At 40.9% G+C, this 27,401-nt stretch overlaps 1 protein-coding gene and 1 non-coding gene across 4 annotated transcripts; both read right to left on the reverse strand.

Annotated features, from left to right (window-relative positions):
- Nucleotides 1-4,603: 4,603 nt before the first annotated feature.
- On the reverse strand, nt 4,604-26,878 carry LOC138398926 (kynurenine/alpha-aminoadipate aminotransferase, mitochondrial-like). Of its 3 annotated transcripts, none has more exons than XM_069493376.1 (13): nt 26,478-26,878; nt 25,276-25,444; nt 24,141-24,273; nt 20,367-20,441; nt 16,329-16,538; nt 14,363-14,428; nt 12,912-12,994; nt 12,352-12,448; nt 12,035-12,096; nt 11,106-11,170; nt 9,076-9,182; nt 6,245-6,346; nt 4,604-5,278 (listed from the first exon to the last, which is right to left on the reverse strand). In XM_069493376.1, the coding sequence occupies exons 1-13, from the start codon at nt 26,542-26,544 to the stop codon at nt 5,237-5,239; spliced, it is 1,278 nt and encodes a 425-aa protein (XP_069349477.1). In that variant the 5' UTR covers nt 26,545-26,878; the 3' UTR covers nt 4,604-5,236. The 3 variants fall into 3 exon arrangements, with proteins under 3 accessions (XP_069349477.1, XP_069349478.1, XP_069349479.1); XM_069493377.1 differs by having other exon boundaries at nt 25,276-25,427; nt 26,449-26,878; XM_069493378.1 differs by lacking the exon at nt 14,363-14,428.
- Nucleotides 18,327-18,399, reverse strand: LOC138399245 (small nucleolar RNA SNORD60). The gene has a single exon (XR_011236135.1). It is a non-coding gene; the product is annotated as a small nucleolar RNA SNORD60 (small nucleolar RNA).
- Nucleotides 26,879-27,401: the final 523 nt, after the last annotated feature.

Raw genomic sequence — 27,401 nt, forward strand, 5'->3', positions numbered from 1 at the left:
AAATAACAAAAGGGAGTATCAGTAAGTAAAACTGCTAGGAATTCAAGAGGCAATATACTTCTGGACTCAGAGGCTTCAAGCGGTACAAATCCCACTTGATGACTTACCAGCTGGCTGTCTGTGGACAAGTTACTTAACCTTTCTGTGCATCAGTTTTCTCCCAGGCCCATTGGCAGCATTAAAGGAGATAATGTGTATTAAACTCATCAGCACAGCGTTCTGCACATTGTAAAAACGCTCGATAAATATTAGCTGTTTTTGTGAGTAGCAACATTTTTAGCAAGCTTAAGGACTCGGCCTTCAAATGTTTTTTGTTAGAGAAGCTATTTAGCAATTTCTAAGGCAAATTGTGTCCTTAGTTAATTCATGTACACAATGAAGGATCTTTTTGAGATTGTCCATTGTAAAAGGAGTTGCCCCTGAATATTTCTGGAAATTAACTCATGAAGATCTAGATACATGTAAATAAGGTATAGATCAAGGTTAATTATGAAATTTAACTAGAATTGATGTTACCGGAGACTTCAAGGTTTTTCCCCCCCCCCCCCACTTAGTAATGTGTGTTTCCCTCACATACTTAACACAAACTTAAACTTCTTCCCTATGGTAGTAGGAACCTGTTTGGTGAAACAAGTTCAGAGTTCTGGACCAAGGAAAACACTAAAGGTTTTTGGAAGCACATTGATGCACAGGTCTGTGACTCTTACAGTATTTATTACACAAAGGCATTTTTCGAGAAAGTGCAGAAACTCATTGTTTTCCTTTCCAATCAGTGATAACACAATTTAAGGAATCAAAACTAAAGAGATTTAAGGTTGTGTAATATCAAGATGCAAGTTTTCAACCCTTCAACAGTTTGCTGAATTTTCTACATGGCCTGCCCTGGAGTTGGACTGTGAGGTGGATTGGGGGAGCTGATAGATTATAAATAAGCTGGATGCTGATTTAGGTGAGGGAGAGAGGCTGGGAGGTGGCCTGTCAGGGCAGGCTAATGGTATGCAGGGACTCTGGGGGTGTGATTAGACAATGCAAGACAGAATATAGCCAAGGTGTGGAAAAGGGACAGGCAAGGGTTAAGTTGGGAAGAGCTTACCAATTTGAAGGTGAAAATGGAAGGTAAAATTGACTGTCAGAAAAACCAGACTTTGGATTTTTCAGGTGCAACAGCAGAAGTTCTCTTGAGGGAGTAAAATGAATGAGCAAGGTTCACAGCTCAGTGTCACTTTTAATTTTTTTAAATTTTTATTTATTTCAGAATATTATGCAGGTACAAATGTTTAGGTTACTTATATTGCCTTTGCCCTGCCTGAGCAAGAGCTATAAGCATGCCCATGTCTCAGACGGTTCGCACCGCACCCATTAGGTGTAAATATACCCATCCCCTCTCCCCCCTCCCACCTGCCCAACACCTGATAAATGTTACTTCCATATGTGCACGTAAGTGTTGATCTATTAGTACCAATTTGATGGTGAGTATGTGTGGTGCTTATTCTTCCATTCCTGTGATACTTCACTTAGGAGAATGGGCTCCAGTTCCATCCAGGATAATACAAGAAGTGCTAGATCACCATTGTTTTTTGTGGCTGAGTGGAACTCCATGGTATACATATACCATATTTTATTAATCCTTTTTTAGAGACTCGGTTTAGCATTGCCTGAGGATAGAATTAAAGGTGCCAGATTCCTTCTCTAAACATTTACTGAGTTCTTACTCTCTGCTAGGAACTGAATGAATTTAAAAAGATTATGGAGACAAGTCACTGCTCTTCAAGAGCAAGTGTTTGTACATTGACAGGTCAATGGATACAGTAAATATTTGGGAGAGATTGATGTGGAGAGGGGGGAGTCAAGGATGAGTTGGTGTATTAATAGTCTAGGCCTGCCATAGTGAATCACCACAACCCAGTACTTAAAACAACAGAAATGTATTTTCTCATAGTTCCAGAGGCCACAGGTCTGAAATTAAAATGTCATCAGAGCCATGCTTTCTCTAAAGGCTTCAGGGAAGAATCCCTTCTTGCTCTTCCTAGCTTCTGGTGGTGCTTGAGATCTTCAGCATTCCTTGGCTTGTAGCCGTAGAATTCCAACTTCTGCCTCTGGCTTCATGTGGCCTTCTCTCCTCTGTGTGTCTGTGTCTCCCTCTCCTCATGAGAACACGTTATTGGGTTTAGAACCCGTCCTAATCCAGTGTGACTTCACCTTAACTTGATTACATCTACAAAGGTCCTATTTACAGGTTGAGTATCCCTTATCTGTAATGTTTGGGAGCAGAAGTGCTATAGATTTTTTTGGATTTTGGAATATTTGCATATGCATAATGCAATTTCTTGCAGGATGAGACCCAAGTCTAAACATTAAATTCATTTGTGTTTTATGTACACTTTATGCACATTGCCTGAAGGTAATTTTATGATATTTTAAAATAATTTTTTACATTAAACAAAGTTTGTATACATTGAACCATCAGAAAGTAATGTGTCACTATCTCAGCTATCCATGTGGACAATCTGGTTGTTTGGCATCATCATCAATCCTGACTCTGAATTTATATGCTACTGATAAACAATCATTTTCTTACACTTATTCATGCACAAGTACTTAACAGTAAAAAAAAAATGACATACCATCAATACAGTGAAAAAATAGTATGTTCAGGATAACTAAGCAGCACTAGGACACCTGGATCATCTGTTTAATAAAAGTAGCAACAAACGACAGCAGGCTTTCCTGTGTTGGGATTACAAGGTAACTGTATACTATATATATGTTTTTAGATGAGAATAACCATGAGAAGCAGGGGAGGGACTGGGAAGCGTATCTCCCAGGGATGAGCAGGCATTCTGCTGGACGGCTTCTTAAAATGTTGCCTCCAGTTATCTTCCTCACTAAGGTCAGTTTTTGTCTTAGAAGTATCTGTTTGACTTTAAAAACTGATATGATTTCTTATTCTGTTATGAATGCGCACTGCTTGAATCCTTCAATAAGCCCATCACACATTTTCACAGTCATTTATGAACACTTTTTCTGCAGTATTAACACCATCTTCATCGTCCACTTGGGCTGTGACACTGGTGCTCAAAAAGTTTCAGATTTTGCATTTCAAATTTTTGGAATTGGGATGCTCAACCTGTACAAATAAGGTCACATTTATAGGTTCTGTGTGGACATGAATGTTTTGGGGACACTATTCAACCGACTATAGTCAATGACTAAGGGAGCCTAAAATGTAATAGGCCGAGAGACAAGGGGACAACCAGTAGTTTATAGCGAGAAAGACAGCAAAGGAAGAGAGTGTTCTGAGAAGGACTGAATGCTGCTGACAGGACAAACTGGCATCTCCAACCTCAGAACTCCAGCGTCATATATTCAATTGCTACTAACCAGTAAGAGTAGGTAGCACCCAATTGCTGTGAAGATGGGGTTCTTACACTAGCCCATTTCTCATCAGGGAATAATAGTGAGATTGCAAACATAGTGTCTAAGTTCATTTAGTGTTGCTATCAGCGAATACCTGAGGCTGAGTATAGTGCTGGGCTAGGCAATTTTGGTTACTATGGAAAACTACTGAATAAAGTAAGTGGAAGGCTTATTTTACTTTTATAAATCTCTTTAACTTACACGTCCCCCTTCTCACCGTTAATGGAATGTCAGGTTCCTCAGCTCAGCCCCCTCCAGGCCTGCGTCTCCTCCATCTCTCCTAAATAACTGCCAGCAGCTGCCTTAGAAAGAGGGATTTGGGCCTGGAGCCAGGTGTTTTGACCCCGAGGCTGACATTGTTGCTCAAGAACGTTAGCTGTTGGAAGACGTAACATCTCATCCAGCTGTGCATGAAAATCATAAAACCGTAATGCAGATGTTTACATAAACAAGGGATGGCATAAATAACAATGACACAAACTTCCTAACTCCTCAAAGGAATTTATAAGTTTATTATTACTAAATCTTGGGAATTTGTTAAACACTGGTAGAAAGCTAATACAGGGTATTTATGACACGATCAGCGTGAGAGCCACTCTGTTAGGTGCTGCACGTGTGGGCACAGCAAGTCATTACAGAGCGGGAAAGACAAACGCTGACAGCAGTTCTCACTGCGGGGCAAGACAGGGAGTGGCTTTTACTTTACTCCTTATATTTTCTGGATTGTTTGAAAATTGTAAAAAGAACATATATTACTTTAATAATCAGAAGGAAATAATAAGGATTTTAAAAGATGAGAAAGAAGGGTATTAAAAAGTATATAATAATTCTTCAAAGAGTTGTATCAGATTTAATTTACATAATTGATAAGAATTTGCTTAATAAATTATGCCGTATTATGAAAATACAGTGTAGTAAATTTTAAGTCCATGATCTCCCCTCCTTACTTAGAATTAACAGGTCTGATGCCTTTAGGTATGTTTAGTTTCAAATTTTATTTTAAAGGGATTTCTGTGGCATAACATAATACTTATGGTACTGTTACTAAAAATCATTTATAATGGTCAAATTGTAACAAATTTTGCAACAAGCTCTTATTAAATTTCCCAAAAAATAGAAAAACTATTTTGAACTTAATTATTTCCTTACATTTTCAAAATAATTTAGTGTAAAATATTAGTTTCAAACAAAATTTAGGGGAAATTATCAAGCAACTACAGAATTCTTTATGATATAAGATAAAAATAATTTTTGCAGATTGGCAATTTTTTTTTGAGACAGAGTCTCGCTCTGTTGCCCGGGCTAGAGTGAGTGCTGTGGCGTCAGCCTAGCTCACAGCAACCTCAAACTCCTGGGCTTAAGCAATCCTCCTGCCTCAGCCTCCTGAGTAGCTGGGACTACAGGTATGCGCCACCATGCCCGGCTATTTTTTACTATATATATTTTTAGTTGTCCAGCTAATTTCTTTCTATTTTTAGTAGAGACGGGGTCTCGCTCTTGCTCAGGCTGGTCTCGAACTCCTGACCTCGAGCGATCTTCCCGCCTCGGCCTCCCAGAGTGCTAGGATTACAGGAGTGAGCCACTTCGCCCGGCCTGCAGATTGGCAATTTATCAAAATGCATAAGTGGATTATAAATATATTCTGGCAATCTGATGGATTTAGAGGCACTTTAGAAGTTGTTTAGTTGAACTACTACAGATAGGACATATTTGAGGAAATCCAATCTGTAAGTCTAATACCAATGACCACTTCTTCCTGCTAAAATATGGAAATAACCTATCAGAAAAATCCATGAGCAGTGTGATTAGTTCGATTTCTTCATAAAGATTCTTCTATAAGTTGGGCTAATATCCTGAATCCCTAAAATAGAAGAGAGATACAAATGAATTAAATTAGGATGTTACTTTGGAAAAGTCTGTCATAACTTTAAAAATTCAAACAGAGTATCCACCTGAGGTTGAGATAAGACCATGAAAAGTCAAGTTTAACATCAGTTTTATCTGGGCAGGATGCCATCAACGTCTACTAAAATATGTCGATGGAAATACATCAGACTTCCTGGATTTTCTTTTTGTGTGTATATCCCTCAATGTTTTCATTTTCTATTTCATCCACAACACAAATTATCTTGTATATTCATATACTCTCTCATCTGCATATGCATTCTCTATAATTTCAATTCTCCAACTCTATTCATATGTATAAAGCAAGGGAACTTTGAAAAGCCTATTTAATGACACGAGAATGCAAGTAAATAAAGAACACACGAAAAATTTCCATCTCCAAGGATGAGTATGAACTCGTCTCAGTGTTAATGGTATCATTCAATTTATAGCTCTTCTGTTTGGATTTCCAGATACACAGTCCTTAGGATGTTGTTTCTTTCCTTCTTGTTATTTTGCCTAAAGCTAGACTGTGATTAATTTAAGAATATCGTTCTACTTGACCCTGCTGATACTTTTTTCTTCAGACAAGGAGACTGATGTCTGTCATGAATTTGTACTTTTGGCTCATGACAATTCCATGAAGTAAGGACAAAGGTTATCCTCATAACATGTTGGCAATCTCCCAGCACTCTTCAGCAAGTTCTGAGAAATTATTCATGAAGACAACAAACTTTAATTCCATCTTAGTCTCATTTGTTTGTAGAAGTCTAGCAACAAAGCAAAATGGGTCTTATAACGGGAGTTCCTGACTGGTCAATTAATATCTGGTTTTTAGAAACCTAAAATGACATTACATAACGTTCTAATTCACAGAGTAAATACATGCAATAAAAAATGGAGCTGATAGCTATTGTTACTTTAAAGAGACTATTGTACTCACCTCGTCCATCTGCTCTGGAGATGCTAAAGAGTAGGACACTCTCACGTAAGGTCTAGGAGCCGAGCTATCGACGTAGAAGCCATTTCCAGGAAGCATTAACACCTAAAGAGAGTTTATGGAAAATATGTAATATACCACTAAAGAAAAACTAAAACATAATACAGGTAAACCTAATCACAGAGTGGGGAAAGATGCTTTAAGTATAAAAGCAGTTAAAGAATTCAATAGAGAAAAAATTTATATTAAAAGGGTGTATGTCATACAATAAATAACACTAAACATATAGAAACAGGAAAAATCTTTACAATAAATATGGCAAATGCCATCTCTTCTTGATATATAGTGAATTCACAGAAAATAAAAAGAAAAACACTCAAATACTAGCTTTAATATGCAAAGGACAGCTCACTGAAGAAACAGAAATACTAATAAATAAAAACAAATGTTTAACTTAACTAGAAAAGTAATACTGATTCAAACAATAAGATACCATTTTTAAGTAATCAAGTTGGAAAGTGAGTTTTAGGCTGGGACCTGAAAGGTGAGTGTTGGGCAGGCAAAACGTGGGGAACAGCACTTGAGGGAGAAGATACAGAGTATAAAGGCCCTGAGATGGGAAGAAAATTGGCGAAAAGAACTGAAAGGAGGCAAGTAACTTAATCCAGAAGTGAAGGAATAACAATACTCAGTGAGTGCGTGAAGACGTGGTGGCGGGAACAGCGGCTGTTCTTGGTGACCACTGTGGCAGACACAGCTCCCTGACTGCGAACTCCAGTTCCTCTTTCTGGCACTCACACACGCTCATTCCCTGGCCTCTTTCTAGTGACGTGTGGCCGCCTGAGAGACTTCCATTCAGTGGATGTGAGCTGAAGTCGCCTGTGCTACTGCTAGGCCTGCCTCACAGAGATCTTCCCGTGTGAGATCCACACGGGCTGTTTCCCTTTTGTAGCGATCCTGGAGTCCGTGTGTCGCAGACTGAACAGCTACGAGATGGAAGGACCCAGGGTCTCTGGATCACTGGTGGAGCAGAGTTCCCTGAAGGTCTCATCTTCGAATTTTATGTGAGTCAGACATAAACTTGCACTGTATTAAGTCTTTGACATTTTGCAGTTTATCTTTTATGACAGCATCAGCCAGCACAATGATGACCTTCAGACGCATTAAGTAGCTGCCTGTTGTGACACAGTATAAATCTGGGCACTGGCAGTGGAAAGCAGAGGAGTTGGGAGGGAAATGATCTGGGGAAAAGATCTGCAGGCAGAAGGTGGGTTTCTGCCACCTTCATTAATAATGAAGTGAAAGCCATCGTTTCTCCCAATGTGGTGGAAAGGTTCTGGGATGTACCAGACGGAAGGAGCTGTAAGAGGAGGAGGGGGTGGTAACAGTCTCTTTGCAAGATGAACAAGACCTGGGCTAGGGCACTGTGATGAAGGTGGAGACTATTGGGACAAGGCAAAGGCACATGGGACAGGACATAAGGACTAAATGCAGGGAACTGAGAAAAGTACAGTGAAACACAGAGTCTACATCCTCAGCACCCAGCTCAGAGATACTCACAGAGAGCCACTTACCAAACGTTTCTGATGATAATGCCAGCGATAGCAAAGCAAGGAAGGTATCAACTCGATTTGTTATACTAAAATGTATTTGTAAAATAAGGTGGTTAAATATTTATTAAGTACCTCCTGAATGCTGGGACTGGAATTAGAACAATGAACAAGTCATCAGTCCTGCCCTCAAGGGAGGTGGCTGGAGGGGATGAGGACTTTCCCCAGGTGTGGAGCGAGGGCTGCAGTCCAGGCAGGCCGTCTCCAGGTCCACCTTGCAGAGCACCTGTGTCCTGGGCACTGGCACAGCACTTTGCCACCGTCCACCCAACCTGCGCTTTAGTACTTACTGCTTCAAGGCAAGTGATTCCAGAAACAGATCTCAGTGTTTACAAAAGATTGACAGACATGGTAACGGAATTAATTAATGGAGAAGGCAAAATTTATTTGGTAAACTGGAAAGTGACACAGAAAAATATTTAGCATTTTCAGTTTAATCAATGTCCCCAAATGAAATCCAAGTAGACTTATAAGTTTATAAATACAAAGGGAAGAAAAAAGAAAGCTAGAAGACTTTCTCCTGAGCTAATTTGAAGTGAAAAAATCAGGAAATAAACTTTTCTGTGTAATCTAACCATGTGAAATAAGTGCACAGCCACAACACCAGAAGAACACAAACAAGCTCTTCAAGAAATTATACCACAAATGTCACAAATCTGAGTGGTGAAAATATGGGCTATTTAAAAATTTCTTCATTGTGCTTTTATGCATTTTCCAAATTTCCTACCGTGAGTATACTATACTTTCATATTCAGGAAAAAAAATCCCTCCATTTTAAATACTAATGGCCAATACGCATCGAGCATCTTCTAAGCACTCTGCACATGGTGCACCATTTAATGACCACAGCACCCCCATGAGGGAGGGATTCTCACTGTCTCTATTGCACAGATGAAGCACCAGGAGGGGAACTTGCCCAAAGCCACACAACCAGGAAGGCCTGGAGCTGGGATTCCAACCCAAGGAGTGGGGCTGCAGGGACTGCTCTCAGCCACTATGCTAATGACCACATTGCCATTAAGTTAGACCAGATGGATAACTACGTAACCCAAAAACCTGCTATGATTTTCATAATGAGATAACATATCTAATATTAGAACATTATGAGTTCAGTGGTGGGCAGCAAAAAACATCTCTTCCCATTCCCATTCAAGTAAAAAATTACTTTAAAGAAAAAGCATAACTTTGCTTTAGGCTTCCCCATCCCTCATCTCCCGATTTTACCTCTTTCTTAATGAGTTTTTCTTCAATCAGTTGTTTTGCATCAGAAATGCCTTTAATTTTAATCCATAAAAACATTCCAGCAGTAGGAACGTGCCACTCTGCCAAATCTACAACCAAAAGCACAGAACAAATGTCTTCTGAAGGAAGGATTTTGGGTGACATCAAGATGCTGAACGGCATAACGTAGTGATTATGAACAATTGTTTCTAAAAAGTTCCTTGGGTGATTGCATTTTAAAAACTGTCATTTTAAGAGCCCTGAAAACTGATGTTCGCTGTTTTATTTCCGAGAGTCAGTGTTGGGGGGGGGGGGTGAGAGGCGGGGGAGACCGAGTCGCTCACGTGGGCACATTCGCCAGGGGCTCAGCCTGGGTGCAGGGCAGGAAATGCAGAGCCTCCCTCCCCTGGCTCAGCTGAGCCCACCCAGACAGCACCCCTGGGTCAAGTTTAGAAGAGGATCCTTCAGCCCTTCCTGGAGCCTCCCAGCATCTCAACAAATCCTGTCATTTACATATAATTTAGAACTTTAGTGGACTAGAATTTTATCAGAATGTAATTAATTATGCAAGAAGTGCTTAAAATTCAAGAATTCCAGAAGCACTTGTAGGCTTTATGTTTCATTGAGTATTAAAAGAGAGAAATCAAGAAGAGAGGATAGTTTGATTTCATTACTGTCTTTTCTAAAAAAGAAAACTTGCTCTTGATTAAAATATTTTCATTAGCACTACTATGTAAAAGGTAGAATAGTACTTTTTTTTTTTTTATTTGAGACTCTTGCTCTGTTGCCCAGTCAAGAGTGCAGTGGTGTCATCACAGCTCACAGCAACCTCAAACTCCTGAGCTCAAGCCATCCTCCTGCCTCAGCCTCCCAAATATCTGGGACTACAGGCACATGCCACCATGCCTGGCTAAGTTTTTTTTTAATTTTTTGTAAAGACGGGGTTGGTGTGTTGCTCATGCTGGTCTCAAACTCCTGGTCTTGAGGATCCGCCTGCCTTGTCCTCCTCTGGTGCCAGGGTTACGGGAGTAAGCCACCGCACCTGGGCTAGCACAGTACTCTTATCCAAATGATAATGATTCTACTTGTACGACGACGTGATAGGCAAAGAGATATGACAGAGAAAAGAAATTAGTATGTTTGGTTTACTATTATTTACATCAAAGGCATTTTAATAATATAACCAAAGCCATTTAATTCATCTGACTTTTTTCTATAACAAAAATGAATCAAAAACATCCTGCAATCAAATTAGCAATGGATAAATGAGGTTAATGATTAGAAGGTAAATATGTTGTAAGGACAGTCTATTTCATCTCTGTACTTTTTAGGAAAGGAGTATATGGCTTGTTTGACAATTGCTCTTCTATTAATATTTGAAGCAGGCCGGGCTCGGTGGCTCATGCCTGTAATCCTAGCACTCTGGGAGGCCGAGGCGGGTGGATCGCTCAAGGTCAGGAGTTCGAGACCAGCCTGAGCAAGAGTGAGACCCCGTCTCTACTAAAAATAGAAAGAAATTATTTGGCCAACTAAAATATATATAGAAAAAAATTAGCCGGGCATGGTGGCACATGCCTGTAGTCCCAGCTACTCGGGAGGCTGAGGCAGTAGGATTGCTTAAACCCAGGAGTTTGAGGTTGCTGTGAGCTAGGCTGACGCCATGGCACTCACTCTAGCCAGGGCAACAAAGCAACACTGTCTCAAAAAAAAAAAAAAAAATATTTGAAGCAAAAGTTTGAAATTAGTCTCAAATTTTTGGATATGGCCATTATTTAGGTTTAAGTAAGTTATTTGTGGTTGACTTTCAAATTTTTTCTTTACATGACAAATTCTATATAGCAGAGATGAAAATGGTAAAGAAGAAATAGCTTTGTATATTTTGCCTTCTGGGATCGCTTATAGGGCACCATGTCCCTGGCAAGAATGTTCCTGGGATGGTTTCTTTCCACCAGGACTGTTAATCACACGCAGCATTCACCACCCACTCACACAGGTGCTACTTTCATCATAAGAGCACTGTACTTTCCACTCACCACCCAACCACTTGTCAGCAGCTGCCAATGTTGCATTTCTCTGGTTCCTGTAGAAATCAATAACCCTAGAAGAAGGAAACAATGAAAAGGATGTACTCAGTACATTCACTGCAGGAACAAAAAAGGCTCTGGAGTCCAGGCTGTAAGAATTTGTTTTCTATCTTAATGGAAATGTTGACTACTTGATAAGAGAACAGAGTGTATTTGCTTGACTTATCATCTGGTGATGAAACTTTTTACCACTGTCTTTCTTCATTTATTGTGGAATAATTTAAAAATGAAACTGAAAGGAAAGTCCATTTCTATGTAAAATATGGAACCTAGAAGAAGGGGATGTAACAGGATCAATCTTTGTGATTAGTTGTCTGAAACAATGATCATCATCTGCAGGGTAGAACACTCAGGATCAAAGAAAACAGCACTGACGTGACCAGTCACTGGTCTGGGAGTGAGGATACCCCATCTCTCCTTATTTCTGAACGGCCTAGGAGGTACCACATTTACATAACTAAAATAACTCATCACTTGCACCAATATACTCATCATTTAGGCAAATTACGTTTTCAGTCCTCTGTGCTTGAGCCAAATCCTGAGTCATGTGTCCCTCATGGTTGACTATTAAAGAAAACATTCATGTGTATGCACAGTTTACCCTCTCAGTCAGCTAAATAAGGGAATGCTAAGCTGTGGGGATTTTGGATTGCCTTGAGTGAGGGCGGACTGCTTTCAAGCCATCCCTGGGACGCTCCTGAAAAGGCTTTCTAGGTGAAGTGCGAATAAAGCGAGTGGACTTTTGACTTCTGATAGACTATTCCTTGTCTGTCTTAGGATTATGAAGGAAGAATAAACCACCAACATTCTGGGTGATCTGTACTATGTCCACTGGGCTCCTATTTTGTTCATGAATGTTTTAACAGCTGATTCAATACCTGTGTACGTGAGCCAGGAAGCCCTCTTCTCCCCACTGGTGTAGAAGCTGTGATATCATGAGCTAGAGTAAATAAAACAATAACAAAAGTCATGGTTCATATCCTAAAAATTTGATATTTGCCAAAGGTAAAAGCAAACAACTCTTGATCACATGTAAACCAGCATGAAGATGTAACAAGCTGAACCTAGCTTATACAGTCAGTGATTTATAAAAAACCAGGAAGGAAAACAATGATTCACTAAACAGGTTCGGAATTTTTTCCTTTTTTTTTATTCTGATCTGATTTAAAAAACCTATTTCCTAAATTGTCCTTACCTGGTTAAAAGTGCTGGGGTGCAATGCTGACACTTGTGTGTGAAGAACAACTCTGTTTATTAAGGGTTTTGGACCAGTTAAAAACCCTATTCTCAACCTACACAAAAACAGAAAAGACACAGTCCCAATCCCACATTAACAATTAATATATATCACTGTCTTGATTTCATTAGGAAGACAGCTGTGACTTGAGGGGAAATAGATCTAGACAATTAAAAAAAACCAAAAAGACAAACTGCATTTTATTCCCAATACAAATTTAAGTAGAAGAGTACATTTAAAACAAGTGTGACGGCATCTTTCCAAACGTGCTCTCTCACATATGATACCAAAAGCCCGGCCAGTCCCACGGCAACTTTAGATTAACGGCCAGTGTGTCTGACCACTGGAGATCAATAGAGAGAGAAAAGGCCGATATTAACACTAATAACCAAACTAGTGTTTCAGGGCAAGTGGAACAGAAGCATCTTCAGTGAAAAGAACTGTGTGGACCAAAAGATGCTGAGGTACAGTGTCTGGCTCGTTTCGATGGAGCCTCACGGTAGAGACATGGGCCTTACCCGGCAGAAAGGACTTTGGAGAAAGAGTCAGCTCTGATGACTCGCCCGTCAACATCCATGGAAAGAAATGTTGGTGCCCAGGGCTAAAATGAAAACACAAACAAACAACAACACAACTGTTGGTTTGGGAACTCTGTTAGTCATTGCATGATTACTTCGCATACCGAGGGGACAGGGCATGTTTTTGCAAGACAGTAGCACAAGTGTTCTCTCACCTTTATTTCTACCCTTTAACACGGGACAGGAACAGAGATCCATATTCTTTCATAAGCACCTGCCTGTCTCCATGGCTTTTTTGCCAAACACACACACGCGAGGCTCCTTCATTGGCTCCAGTTCCATTATTAGACATTTAGAGTCACCTCAAACAGGCCCTCCTCGCCACAGAGGTTGAAACCCAGGATTAACAGACTTAAAGGAAGAAGTCAGGAAAGACAAGTTTGCACAAGACCAAAACGTGGAGGGCCAGGAGCAGTCGCAACTGTGCAGGGAGAGACGTTGATCCTTAGGGCGAACGGGAAAGATGAGAATGAAGGCGAGAAATGGCGTCAGCAGGACATACTGACTTCAATATTTACTTCAAGAGGAGGTACAAAGGAGAAGGGAGGTCATGGGCACGGTGAGAGTGGGAGTGTGAGTGGAAAGAAGTGTTCTGGCAAATCATGTAGAGAAATCAAGAGTTTCTGTCTCTTCTCCATATATTTAAAGGGGGAACAGAATCCATGCTCAGTTTTTTGCGGTGAATGTTCTGTGCAGCCCTTAGAGCAAAGAAGGTATTGAATTTTGAGGAACTGGTTTTCTTACTGCAACTACTGTCTATTAGAAAACAACAATTGTGAAAAGTAGGGTACATATGTAATATAGGGAGAATGAACGTAAAAGCCCATTATTCTGCAGGTAAGATCCAGGACATAAATGACAGGGTGGCAAATATGTGGCACGCTGCCTGTGATGCCCCCTCCTATGTCTGTAAGGGACAGCACTAATCGAGCACAGTCCTCTTTCTGCTTCAGCTCGAACACAGCTTCCTAATCCTTCTCAAACACTGCGCTAGGTAACCACTCCCCAGACACTGAAGTTGACACCCAAAATGAAACCCACTTCACATCCCTGAGAGGACACTGCAGGAGCTATGGACTAGGATGTGGAGTTCAAGGAACCCATCAGCCCCGACTCACTCTTTGTCCAAATGCATGGAACAGAGAGGTAGCTACTATACTGAAGGTAAGTGATGTCTGGAAGGAGCAATAATATAAAAATTGAAAGATATTAATCCTGTGATAAAACTGGAAGACTGAAATTGAAGTGGCGGCAAATTAATCTTAATTGATTTAGTTTCGATGTAAAAGTGGATTACCTCTGACTCAGCAGCCAGGCTAATATCCAGTGCAGTGCAATAACCTTCAACAACTTATCTTCTAATAGTGACATGAGTTCACATCATCACTTACCTTGTCAAACTGGACAAAATAGTACGGATCATCTTCTATTATGAGGAAATCATATTTTCTTGCAAGCTAAAAAAAGTTAAAGCAATATACTTGTTTCTTAAAGTAATATATTTCTTAAGAACTATCCAAAATTAAAGTCATTTGGAATCATAATTCTTTAACAGTATCATAATTGTGCTTATTCACTGAGTCAAGAACTGAATGTCTCCCATCCTAGACCGAGAGGATAAAGAGGTGAACAAGGCACTAAGGCCCTTGTTCTCATGGAACTTAACACTCCAGTGGGCAAGACAGAATCGACATAAGCCAGTGGACACTGGGCAGAAGCAATATTAGATGGGTGGTTAAAGTGCTTTGAGACAGAGAGTGGCAGGGGAGCTATTTCAGGTCCAATCATTGGGAAGCCCTTCCTGACCAGGCAATACCAGAGGTCAAAATGACAGGAACGATTCAGCTGTGCAAATACCAGGGAAGAGAAACCTAGACTGAGGGACGAGTGAGGGCAAAGGCTCTTGTCTGAGCAAACCACCTGGCATGTTTAAGGGCCAGAAAGGCCAGTGTGGCTGCCCCAAGTGGGCTGCAGCATGAAGGATACGAGATAAGGCCTGAGAACAGACTGACCTTGTCACACAGCTCTGTGGGGCAGATAAAGGAATTTGGACTTTGTTTTAACCCCAAGCGGAAGCCACTGGAAGGCTGTAACAGAACCATGAGCCTGGCCGTACCGTGACATTTCAACAGGGGAGGGACGTGACTGGTTAGAGACCAGGACGAAACGCAGCAGGGTGCAGTGGGCACAGTGCTGTAGGAGTCCAGTGAGGGCGGGTGGCAGCTTAGAAGATGGGGACAGTGATGGGAGTGGAGAAAAACGATGGATTTGGATAACGTGGTGAGTCCACAGGGTGAACTAGATGTGGGGGGGGGGGCGGAGAGAGAAAGGAAAGAGAGGAATAAAGGGGAGCTCCTCATGCTCACGCTATTTGTGGCGTTGGGGAACATGAGGGGTTGTGGATTAGAGGTTTGGGTGGGCTGGGGAAAATCTGTTCTCTTTTGGCCACGTTAAGTTTGAAATGCCTATTAGACATCTGTGTGGAGGCATGAAGTAGAAAGTTGGATACAGAAGTCTGGAGCTCACGGAAGAGGAAGAGGCAGGGACCAGGCACCGCGGCAGTCGTCACTTACAGAACTGGGCCAGGCTGTCTAGGGAAAAGGGCAGGTATGTAAATAGAGAACCCAGGACAGAGCCCCGGAGGGTATAAAAAATAAGAATAAGACATTATTTTGAACCTATAAATTTTCTAAGTAAAAGGAACCAGATGAAATGTTTCTTGTGATACCACTGCACATGACTAAATTCTATATGGTTTAACATGGGCTTGGTATTTATTTTGAAAAGTTCTTTGTAGTGAAGGCTTAGGGAGCACAGTCAGGTACATAAAACAGACTTTTCAAAAGGCACATTTCTCTTATTTTTCAAGGATTTCTGTAGAGCTCAGCATAGGTTTGTTACTTTAAAAAAAAAAAAAATTATGTTTATGGGGAAAAGCTAGGCATCACAGGTACCTCAAAGAGATTTTACAAAAGAGCAGCATGCCTTATTTTTAAAGAATTCTTTGTAACCTGATTTAGATGGAATAGGAAGCAGAAGAGATAAAGACACAAATATAAAATAATGAAAATCAAACTTGGGGTGAAATGTTAAAATACGTCATAAAATTTACCATCAGGCCAAAAATGCTATTTTTGGTATTAGATCATCAATTAAAGGAAAAGAAAAATCTCATAATTAACAAAAGAGTAGAAATTTATTGCATCTAAATTGGCATAGATGACTCCCTTTTATGATAAATTATCTTCCTTGAAAGCAAGAGGCTAATGAGAGAGGGAACTTGCACAGTTTCTCTTCCAAACCTCAGCAAGAAACAGGAAATATAATTACATGTTAATACATATTCTTTTAAAATACCTCATAGATTTCCTTTTTGCGGTCACTTGTCAGTGAGGTTCCAGAGGGGTTGTTGCCATTTGGGACGGTATAAAGAAATTTTGGGGTGTTTTTCTTGGGGTTCCTTGAATCTTCTGGCTTCCATCGGGAAAGTGTTTCTCGGAGGGAGTCTGGAATAATCCCGTGTTCATCACTGGCAATGTTCATGAAGTTGCAGCCCAGTGGCTGCAGCTGTTGGGCCCAAAAGAAAGCACAAGAGCCGACACCATCACGAAATGGCAGCACCACTGTTTCTTTTTTTTAAATACTAACCAAGAATGTGACCTTTTATACCTTAAACAAATCAACCTGCACTCAGCTGTAAGCTCCTAAGGGGTGAGATTATGTATTTTAACTCTGTTGTTCCCTGGGGTGGATCACGTTATTGATCAGAAACAGCTCCTCTCCCTTCCCAGAGGACGGATGCCACTTTCTCGCCCTGGTTCTGTCAGGCTTGGCCGTGTGTCTGGCTCTGGCCATACATGCTGGGCAGAAGTGTGATGTGTGTTCCTGCCAAGCAGAAGCTTTAACACCCAGCTGTGGTTCTCCCCTCCCTCTGCTCTAAGACTGGCAAGGCTCCAGATAGGGGCTGCTTCTGTCACCTTGGGGCTTGGAACGAAGATGCCACGGGACAGAGCTGCAGCCGTCTTGTGGATGTGTCGTGTGGGAGAGACAAACCTTTGCAGCTGTAAGTTACAAACGATTGAGTGTATTGGAGTCATTTGTTACACAGCATGCGCCAGCCTATTCTGACTGAATTCTCTTTACAATTATAAGAACTGGTTCATAAAGCAGGTGTTTATTAATGAATGTCTTTTGACAGAATTAATGAATCACATGATGCATCTGTTGTACTGCTATATAAAATAATTACAAGCAGGGATGATATTAAAAGTATTTAGCAAGTGGTACAGCATAGACATCTCAGATAGGGACGCAGGCTGGAACAGGGTCCTCGAGGCTCCCTGGTTTGCCAGCCTTGCTCTGGGTCATGTGAGGTTCAGCGTGATCCTAGGAGGGGGGTCAGGGAAGCAGGGTGGTGGTGGGACAATGAAGGGGATGGGCAGCTATTTTTGTAGACACCAGTTTGATATTTATAGGTATTATGTAATCTTCAATATTACGAGTTTAGGAAAATAATTATTAATAGTATCCAATCAAGAAAATGCAATTATTTTTAGTTTTTTTACTGTAGTAAAATATACGTAAGAAAAATTTTGCCATTTTAACCATTTTTAGGAGTACAATTCAGTGGCATTAATTACATTCATAATGTGTGTGGGTGCATCCATCACCTCTATTTCCAAACTTTTTCATCACCCCAGACAGAAACTCTGTACCCATTAAGCAATAACTCTCCATTCTTCACTCTGCGCATCCTCTGGTAATCTCTAATCTATTAATACTTCTGTCTGTATGAATTAGTCTATTCTAGATATTTCATGCAAGTGGAATAATACAATATTTATCCTTTTGTATCTGGCTTGTTTCAGTTAAAATAATGTTTTCAAGGTTCATCTACAGGTAACAGGTATCAGATCTGTCTTTCTTCCTACAGCTGAATGATGTATGTCTATGCCATGTTTTATTTATCCATCCATTGATGGACGCTTGGGTGGCTTCCACATTTTGGCTGTTGTGAAAAATGCTGCAATGAACATTTATGCACAAATATCTGTTTGATTAACAGTTTTCAATTCTTTTTGGGTATATACACCACGAGTGGAACGGTGGATCACATGGTAACTCTATGCTTAATGTTTTGAGCAATAGACAAACTGCTGTCCACAGTGGCTCCATTATTTTACATTTCCACCAGTAATGTACAAGGGTTCCAAATTCTTCACATATTCACCAATACTTACTGTTTTGTGTTTTGTTTTGTTTTTTGATAATGGCCACCCTCATAGACATAAAGTAGTAACTCACCGTGATTTTGATTTGCATTTCTCTATTTTTTAAAAGAAATTTTTTTCCGCTAAGCCTCAATCTTGCAAAATAATCAGACTGCATGTACAGCTTTCATACATTGATTTGCATTTCTCTGATGGCTATTGATGTTGAGCATCTTCTCAGGTGCTTATTGCCATTTGCCTACCTCCTTTGGAGTAATGTCTATTTATGTTCTTTGTCCATTTTTCAACTGGTTTTTTGGTGTTAGTTATAGGAGTTCTGTATATATTCTTGATTTTAAACTCTTATCAGATATGATTTGCAAATATTTTCTCCTATGCTGTAGGCTGTTATTATCTTTTGATATACAGTAGTTTTAATTTTGAAGTCTAAATTACCTATTTTTTGTTGTTCTTGCTCTGTTTTTCATCAAAAAGAATTCATGATGAAATCCAAGGTCATTATGATTTACCTTTATATTTTCTCCTAAGGGTTTATAAATTTTAGCTCTTACATTTAGGTCTTTGATCCATTTTGAATTAATTTATTATATGGTGTGAGGTAAGGGTCCAATTTCTCTCTTTTGCATGTGGAAATCCAGTTGTCTCAACACCATCTGTTGAAGAGACTATTCTTTCCCCACTGAATGGACTTGGCACTCTTGTTGAAATCAATTGGATGTATGGGTTTATCTCTGGACTCTCAGTTCTATTCCATTGCTCTATATGTCTATTCTTTTGCCAATACCACACTATTTTGATTACTATAGCTTTATGGTAGCTTTTAAAATTGGGAAGTAAGTCCTCCAAATTTGTTCTTGTTCAAGACTGTGTTGGCTATTTGGGACCCTTAAAATCTGGTACAAATTTGAGGATCAGCTTTTCTATCTGCAAAAAAAGGCTGTTGGAATTTTCATAGGAATTGCATTAAATCTATAGATTGCTGAGGGTAGTGCTAACGTCTTAACAATATTCAGTCTTGAATCCATGAACAGGGGATGTCTCTCCATTCATTTGGGTCTTCTTTAATTTCCTTCAACAAAGCTTTAGAGTTTTTAACGTACAAGTCTTTTGCCTCCTTTGTTAAATTTATTCCTAGTTATTTTATTCTTCTGGATGCTATTATAACTGGAATTGCTTATATATTGCTTTATAAATTGATTTCACAAAAGTAACCTAAAACTTGGAAAATAAAAAGAATCCATGAAGTTAGAATCAGCAGAGCACAAAGGCCATCTCATTCAATCCCCCTACTCTAAGCTAGAATTACCTTTACAGTATTTGTATTCAGAGGCAATCAGAAGTAACTCTGAGTACCTGCAGTGACGGGCCAGGCTTTGCCTCCTTATGAAGTCAGTTAACGCCAAGGGGTAGAGAGTTTTTATACTGAGTTGAAACTATTTATCTGGGATTCTACTTCTATCAACCTACGGTCATGTACAAATAAATCTAATTCTCCTGACACATGGCTAACTTTTATATATTTGAGGACACTTCTCATGTCTTTGTTGAGTCTCTTCTATTTGGGGAAAACAGCTGCAGTTCACATAACCATTCATCACATGGTGTGGTTTCCAGTTCCCTATTCACTCTGACTACAGGTCTCTGAATGTGGTGCAGTTTGTGGACACTTCCATCCTGAAGCAGAATGTCCCAGACAAACATAATTCCCGTGGTGAGTTCTGAGCAGAGCACAGCAGGAGAGGATGATCAGCTTCCTCGTTCTGGATATTACAGACCCACTGATTTAACACTGGAGTGGAAGTGCTAATCATACAACATGAGTTTAGAGTTATATTAAATTGACATATAACATGGCTATACTTGGGCATGAGATAATGAAAAAATAAATTTTTGCAATTTAAGTTACATTTCAAGTAAAATATTAAAGAGAACTGGACACGATTTTGCACAACCTAATTTTAGTGCCTATACATCTGGCTTTTAAAAAAGAAATATATGATGAACCAGAGGGTACAGTTTACATATTTTGCATATATCATTTAAGCATCTCCTATTTAGAGATGAAAAATGCTATTTTATTTTTCAGTGGATAGATAATTCTAAAAGTGCAATCATTTCATCTTATTAATTATAAGAGCTGCCTTTTATAAAAATATATACTCACAGCTTGAAGTGTTCCTGCATAAATAGGTTCATTTATGAGGATATTATCTCCAGGGTTAATGATCATTTCAAACACCTAACAAAAGAAGCACAGGTTAGCTTGTCAGTAAACCGAGGTTAGTACTGTCTTCAGACTCAGAACCCCTTTCTTCATTTTGAGTTTGCATGACTCTAGAGTTGGAGTTCACAAATTTTCAGTAAAGGGCCAAACAGTAAGTATTTTGTAGGCCACAGTGTCTCTGTTGCAACTACTCATCTCTGCCTCTACAGTGAGAAGGCAGCCACGGACAATACAGAAATGAATATGACTGGGTTCCAATAAAGTTTTATTTATAAAATTTGATGAAGAGCTGGATTTGGCTCTCAAGCCATAGTTTCAAACCCCTGTTGTAGGGTAAAGTGAAAAAGAACATAACTGGTTTGTCTCCTAAAATCCATTTATTCCTTTTATTCCTTTTTCAAAATTTATTAAATGTCTACTGTAAGCCAGACTTGTATACGGTACTAGAGATAAAATGATGAGCAAAATGACATGTTTCATACTCTTATGGAGCTACCAGTCCATGTGAGGGCCAGACACTAATGAAATAACTATCCAATAAACGTACAATTAAAAGCAGTGGCGAGTGCTATTAAGTACAGACGCACGAGGGTTTTGTGCATCATTGTAGGAAGACCTGGGCATTCAGGGATTCAGGGAAGGCTTCCCTGAGGAAGGGATGCCTTGGTGTAAGTGGTGACGATGGTTACATTTTGAGAAACATAAAGAATTCTGTGGCTTGAGGCAGAGTGTAAAGAGGAGAGTGGGGAGATCAGACAGAAGAGGGCAGAGACCGTGCCGTGGGGCACTGGAGCCAAGGGTGGCGAGCAAGAGGCTTAAGAAGTGGGGGGGGGGGGTCACATTATCAGACATGCATTTTGAAAAGATCAATCTGGTTGCAGTAAGAAAGAATAAAAGAAGGGCAAGAACACACGTGGAAGGTTTGGGAAGTGACTGCCACAGTCCTGGGGACATTTGATAAGGGTCATCTGAATAAGAGCTGTGATGGTGGAGATTTAGAGAAGAACAGGGAGGTACTTAGGAAATGAAAACCAACAGAACATGATTATGGACTACAAGGGAGTGAGGAAGAGCAGGTGTCAGGAACGATGCTGGATTTCTGGCTACTGAGAACAGATAGATGGTGAGGTACCACTGCCATTCACTGAAATTCAGAAACAAAAAGTCCACATCTGAGTGAGATGATGAGGAGCTATTTTATGTGAGGAGCCTTTGAAACATCCTGTGGTGGTGTCAGGTGGTCAGGGGGAAAAACAGATCTGGAAGGAGTGTGGAAGGTGCTAGCACATGGCTGATCACAGGAGTGTCAATGAGGTACCCAGGCAAAGTCTACAGATGCAGGATGTTCTAGGCCTGGGCCGGAAGGAACCCCAGTAAATACTGGCTGGGCAGGGGCACTGCAAGGGAGGCAGGGCAGGGGGGCCTGGAGAGCCAGCCAGCCCGGTGCTGAGAGCCGGAGGAGGAGAGTGCTCCAAAAAGGGCGGGGAGGTCAACAGTGTTCAAGGATAGTTGGAGGTTAAGTAAGAGAAGGTTTGACACAGCGTAGGAGATTGTGTGAACGGTATGATGCCCACTGACACCAACAGAGCTAGGCAATAGATTCTTCCAGCTTAAATCAAAGGGGCCTGTTATTACCAAATCGTACGTAAGTCACAGAATAATCCCTTCTCACCTATCGATGTTTTATAATCCACAGTCAGTGCGAGCTTTTCTTCCTATTATTTTAAACAACCTACATCTCACAACAGTAGAGCCATTATCAACTGAGATAAAAGATTTGACTTTGTCCCCCAGCTTGAACTGTGATGTTCAATTTACCTTTTCCTTATGAGCTTTTGGCACTTTATGACAAATAGTATGTATCCTCCTCTGCAAAGCAGCTGATTGATTTGGTTTTTACAGAACATCCTAAGACCAAAGAAATCAGTAGGGCGACATATGTCTTATCAATAGATCAAATGAAAATCTAAATACAGTTTGGCCTAGAACGACAGGGGTTTGATGTCTGCGGGTCCACTCATGCACATTTTCCTCTGCCTGATCCACTTCCACGAATGAATGCCAAATATATTTTCTGTTCCTTTTGATTTTCTTAATAACATTTTCTTTTCTCTAGCTTACTTTACTGTAAGAACACAGCATATAACACATATAACATGCAAAATATGTGATAATTGACTGTTTATGTTGTCCATGAGGCTTCCAGTCAACAGTGGGCTATTAGCAGTCAAGTTTCTGGGAAGTAATAAGTTATAGGCAGATTTTCACGTGTGTCAGGGGTTGGCACTCCCAACCTCCACCCCTAGTTGTTCTAGGGTCAACTATAAATACATTTTCATGTAATGGAGGATATAGTAATTTAAAACATCCTAAATTAAAGGGAGGGCTCCTTATGATCTGGCAGCACCATTTGATGACACAGACAGAAACATAGGAGCCCAAAATACCATCTATTCTGAGAACAAAGTGAAGGAAAAATTAAACAAAATCCTACTAAGGCCCCTGTAATTAGCATGTTATAAGTAATGAGTTATTGAGTATTTGGCCAGCCACGCTGTCTTCCTTCTTTGATACGACTGGTGTTGTGACAGATAAAGAAGAAACTGCCTTGAGCATCTTTCTGGAAGAAAAAGTTCATAGTATACTTTCCTAAAAAAAGAACTTCATTGAAAAAGACTTTTTTACATCACTCCATAGAATCACAAATGTTCTCTTCAAGCAAAAACTCACACCATGCTAATCCTTTTACTTTTCCTAATTAAATACAAAAAAGATATGGAATTTTTTTACTTCCTAAAAATCTTTAAAAATATTTTATTAATATAATCCATTTTTGTTTAATAATAACTTTATTAAAGTTCATTAACGTGAACTAGGTAACAGTTTTCCCATTTCCATGAAAAAGAAGAAAAAGAAAGCTACTCGGCTTAAGATAAATAAGAGCCACATTTTAATCTAGATGTCAGAGTGCGTATAGGGAATCTTTGTTCAGGAGTAGTAATTCACGAAAAGGAAAAGAAAAAATGATACAAAATGGAAGACCACAGGTATGGTCTCCTGTTGTGGAGACTACCTGGTGGAGGTTACCTCTGTGGACTTTCTGCAGCCCAGAAGGGAGGCAGGTGGAATAAGTGATGGGGAGGGAGGAAGGGAACTGGCCCAGAGAGAGAAGTCAGAGTCAGAGACGTGTAAACAGATCTCGAGAAGGACAGCCAAGACGGGGACAAGATACCAACAGTGGCAAATACAGATTCCACAGACAGACAAGCAAAGGAATAACATTTTCATCTCAGGAGTGTGAGGATATGCTCTTTCAAGAATTTAAAAAATACATTGAAATTCATAACTACAGGCAGAAATCAAATGTAACCTGTATCTTTAATCAAGATGAAATTAAGCAGTGCTCACTAAGCTTCTCGTAGGAGCTGGAACTCCCTCAGTGGGGCTCTTGTTTTAATGACTCACAGGTCTGGGTCTTGACCACATGCTCTGTATTTAGGAAAAATCAGGCTGGTGAATGATTTTTACGAGCAGATAATTTTTGAAAGTCCTTGTACTCACAGTGAGGGAAACTAGGGGACATACTGACAGGCTTTTGTGTACCCCATGCACATACACAACCCCCCCCCCCACCGTCTCATCGTACAGTTTCCTGTTGGTATTTATAAACATATTTCATTCTACACATGGGCTACCTCTTCCTTTCTGTCTTACCTTATAAAGACCTTCTTGGCTGCCATTCGTGACACATATGTCCATTTGTCCTTGACTGGGTGGATAGTGGACGGTGGGAGGATTATGCAGTTTTACTTGTAACTGTTTTAGCCAGGACAAAAGCTCTGGAATTCTAAAGCATAAAATGTAAAATGTAAAAATCATAGTAGGAGTAGGCAGGAAATAAATGGTAGTTTTATACCATGCACTTTATACATTCAATTAAAAAACTCTTAAATGCTTTTTGCCAGTATTAATATTCCCATTTAAAAGACAGGCAATAGATTGAGACATTAGGAAATTTACATAAAGGCAATCAGCCAGAGATTCTCATAAAGGCAATCATTTAATGAATGAGCTGAGATTTGAGTTATAGGTTTCTTATCCCAAACCTGAAGTCTTTCTTTTACACTAGAGCATTCACTGCATAATCAATTCTTTGTTCCTTCTAGGAAGATTTCTATGGGTCCTAAAAAAATTCAGACTCAATAAGTTCTTTGTACCGTGGAAAGAAAAGCGTATATATATAAATATATATATTGCATGATTTTTATATATATATATATATACATACACATATGAATAACATGTACTTTTCAATCACAGAACAAAGAAAGATTTAATAAAGTATAATTCATACACTTTCTATAAATTGTCCTTTATCATTGGAAGAAGACCAACTAAAGAAAGTGTGAAGATATGTATTTGAGCTTGCCTGTAAAAAATTAAAGACATTTGAACCTATGAGGGCAATGTATGTGTATACCTGCTTGTTTAGAAAGGGAACACATTTAAAAATTTGCTGGAGACTTAAAATCTCTGCTTACTAGATCACACTTTGCCTTTCTCCCAATGTGCTTCTCCACCCAGCTGTCTCCTCACTGTTTCAGACTCAGCTCAAATGGTCCTTCCTTCCAGAAGCCTTCTCTGACTCTCAGTCACTGAAGGCTGAGAAGCAATCACTGAGGAGCATTTAATATCCCTCTTGCCCTTAATTACTCTTTGAAAAATCTTCCCCAAACCTTCCTAACCACTGAACACAAGTAAATAAAGACACAAGTCACCATATCAATGGACCTTAGACTATTTCTCATGAAAATGAGCTAATAAAATTCTATCATCTATTAACACCTACCCAGCACTTTGAGAATACTGAAGTGCTCTCTTCATCATCTCTTCCCCAAACTGGATGGTCTTTCCACCTTCCACAGTGATGACAGCTGTCTTAAAGGGGAACATGTTTGGATTGGGTGATCCAGTACTCAAGTAGATGACTGATTTTAAGTCCTTGCCATATACATCAACTACGATAAACATGAAGAGAAGAAACACTTTCACTGAAGATTATTACAAAGGGAGATAGTTAAGTATGCATTATAGTCAATAAAACTATAAAGTTGAACAATTTGTAGTGATAGAATGTGCTATGATGTAATTGTTAGTGTACCCCCAAATTCCTAGGTTGGAACCTAATACCCGAAGTAATAATATTCAGAGGTGGGGCCTTTAGGAGGTGACTAGCTCAATAGCGCTCCTTCCTCATGCATGGGATTAGTGCCCTTATAAAGGAGGCCTGAGGGAGCACCATTGACCCCTTTGGCCATGTGAGGAGGACACAGGTTCCCCCAACTACCAAGTGAGGGTGCAGTGAAAAAGCTCTGCCAGTAAGAACCATGCAGTCACCGAACAAGAATCTGCTGACATCTTGATCTTAGAGGTCCTGGCCCCCAAAACTGTGAGAGAAATAAGCCTCAATCGTTTATGAATTACCCATCTTATGGTATTTTGTTATAGCAGCCTGAAAGGACTAGGATGGAATGCTAGTGTAAAATAAAGACACAGAATAACTTTTTCTGGGCTTCCTCACCGGTGGAGAGTAAAGAATGGAGATGACCGAGGAGAAGACAGAGGGATCACGAAAACAGCAAGGGCCACAATAGCGGGAGATTCTCCTCCAGGTAGCCCCCACCTGTCCATGGAGCCTCAGGGGTCCCCCCTTTCCCTCCCATTTACTGGCCCTCCCACTCCGCACAGAACCTGCACACTGTGCCACCGCCACCTCCCAGGAAGAGCCTCTCTGGGCAGCAGGACGTGCCCACAGCAGCGCCGGCCTCTCCCTACCCCTGCCCCTACTGCACCCCAGCAGGAATACCCTACACCCGCCTTCCGTCCCAGCCCCCGGTCTTTGAGGACAAGGGCTGTGCCTATTTCATTTTTGCACGCACAGCCTGGCCCGCAGGGCGCGCTCGCAGGTGAATGAATGAATGAATGGATGAACGCGACCCAGGGGCACCTGGTGGGACCCCGCCCCGGAGGGGAGAGGGGCCCGGTTCTCACTCATGGTTCGGATGGGAGAAGGCTTCCTGGCCGCGCTCGCTGCTGTGATGAACCGCGCGTAATTCATGTCTCCGACAGCCACGCACGCGCCTTCCTCGGCGGTCGGGGCTGGAAAAACCAAACAGCGCAGTCACGTTCCGCTCAGTCCGCGCTCGGTTTCGGGGTCCTGAGGGGCCTGGGCGGGTGGCCGGACCGCAAGGTGCCCTCCCAAAGGGAGGGTCTGCTCCTCGACCCATGACGCCGGCCGCGCGCCTTCCGGTCCCGGGTCATCGCCTTTGGTGTGCGGGGACAATCACGGTCGTGTGGCACTTGCAGCCCCAGACCGGCATCTGAATCAATTCAAAGCTGCTTGGATTGTTGACCTCGCAGCTGCGCGCTGCCCCGACGCTGCAGCTCCGGTGGCCCAGGCTCCAGCTAGGATCTGGGCGGCGCTTCCGGTGGGGACCGGAAGTTGCCGCGATCCTGGTCTTCGAGCCCCACCTGGTGGCCGCTGGGGCCGTTACAGCGCGTTCCTGGGCGCGGACTCTGCCTGTGGCTGCTCTGCCCTTGTGGTGTGGAGTTTCAGTCTTTCATTAGTAAAACTATAGGCAGTATCCTGCGAAGTCACCCAGGCGACCCAGCTGAAGTGCAACATCACTTTGTCCCAGATCTGAGCAGTTCAGAGTGTGGGTGGAGCACCCATAACGAATTTTTGCAGACTCCCTCTGAGGGTCTCCTCAATGTTAGTGTCGCCTCTGCCACTGAATTTTCTGACCTTTCGTTATGAAAAATGGAGGTGAAAGTGTATATCCAAACCTTTTTGGATCTGACACCTTGCCCTCTTTTCTTACCAAATAATCTCCCCTCTTCAAGTTTTCCGTCATTTCTTCCTGAATCACCAAAATGGAACGTGCAGGGTTCTGTGTGAGCACGGAATGAGAGCAG

The sequence above is a fragment of the Eulemur rufifrons genome, chromosome 18, assembly GCF_041146395.1.
Source record: "Eulemur rufifrons isolate Redbay chromosome 18, OSU_ERuf_1, whole genome shotgun sequence".
NCBI lineage: Eukaryota > Metazoa > Chordata > Mammalia > Primates > Lemuridae > Eulemur > Eulemur rufifrons.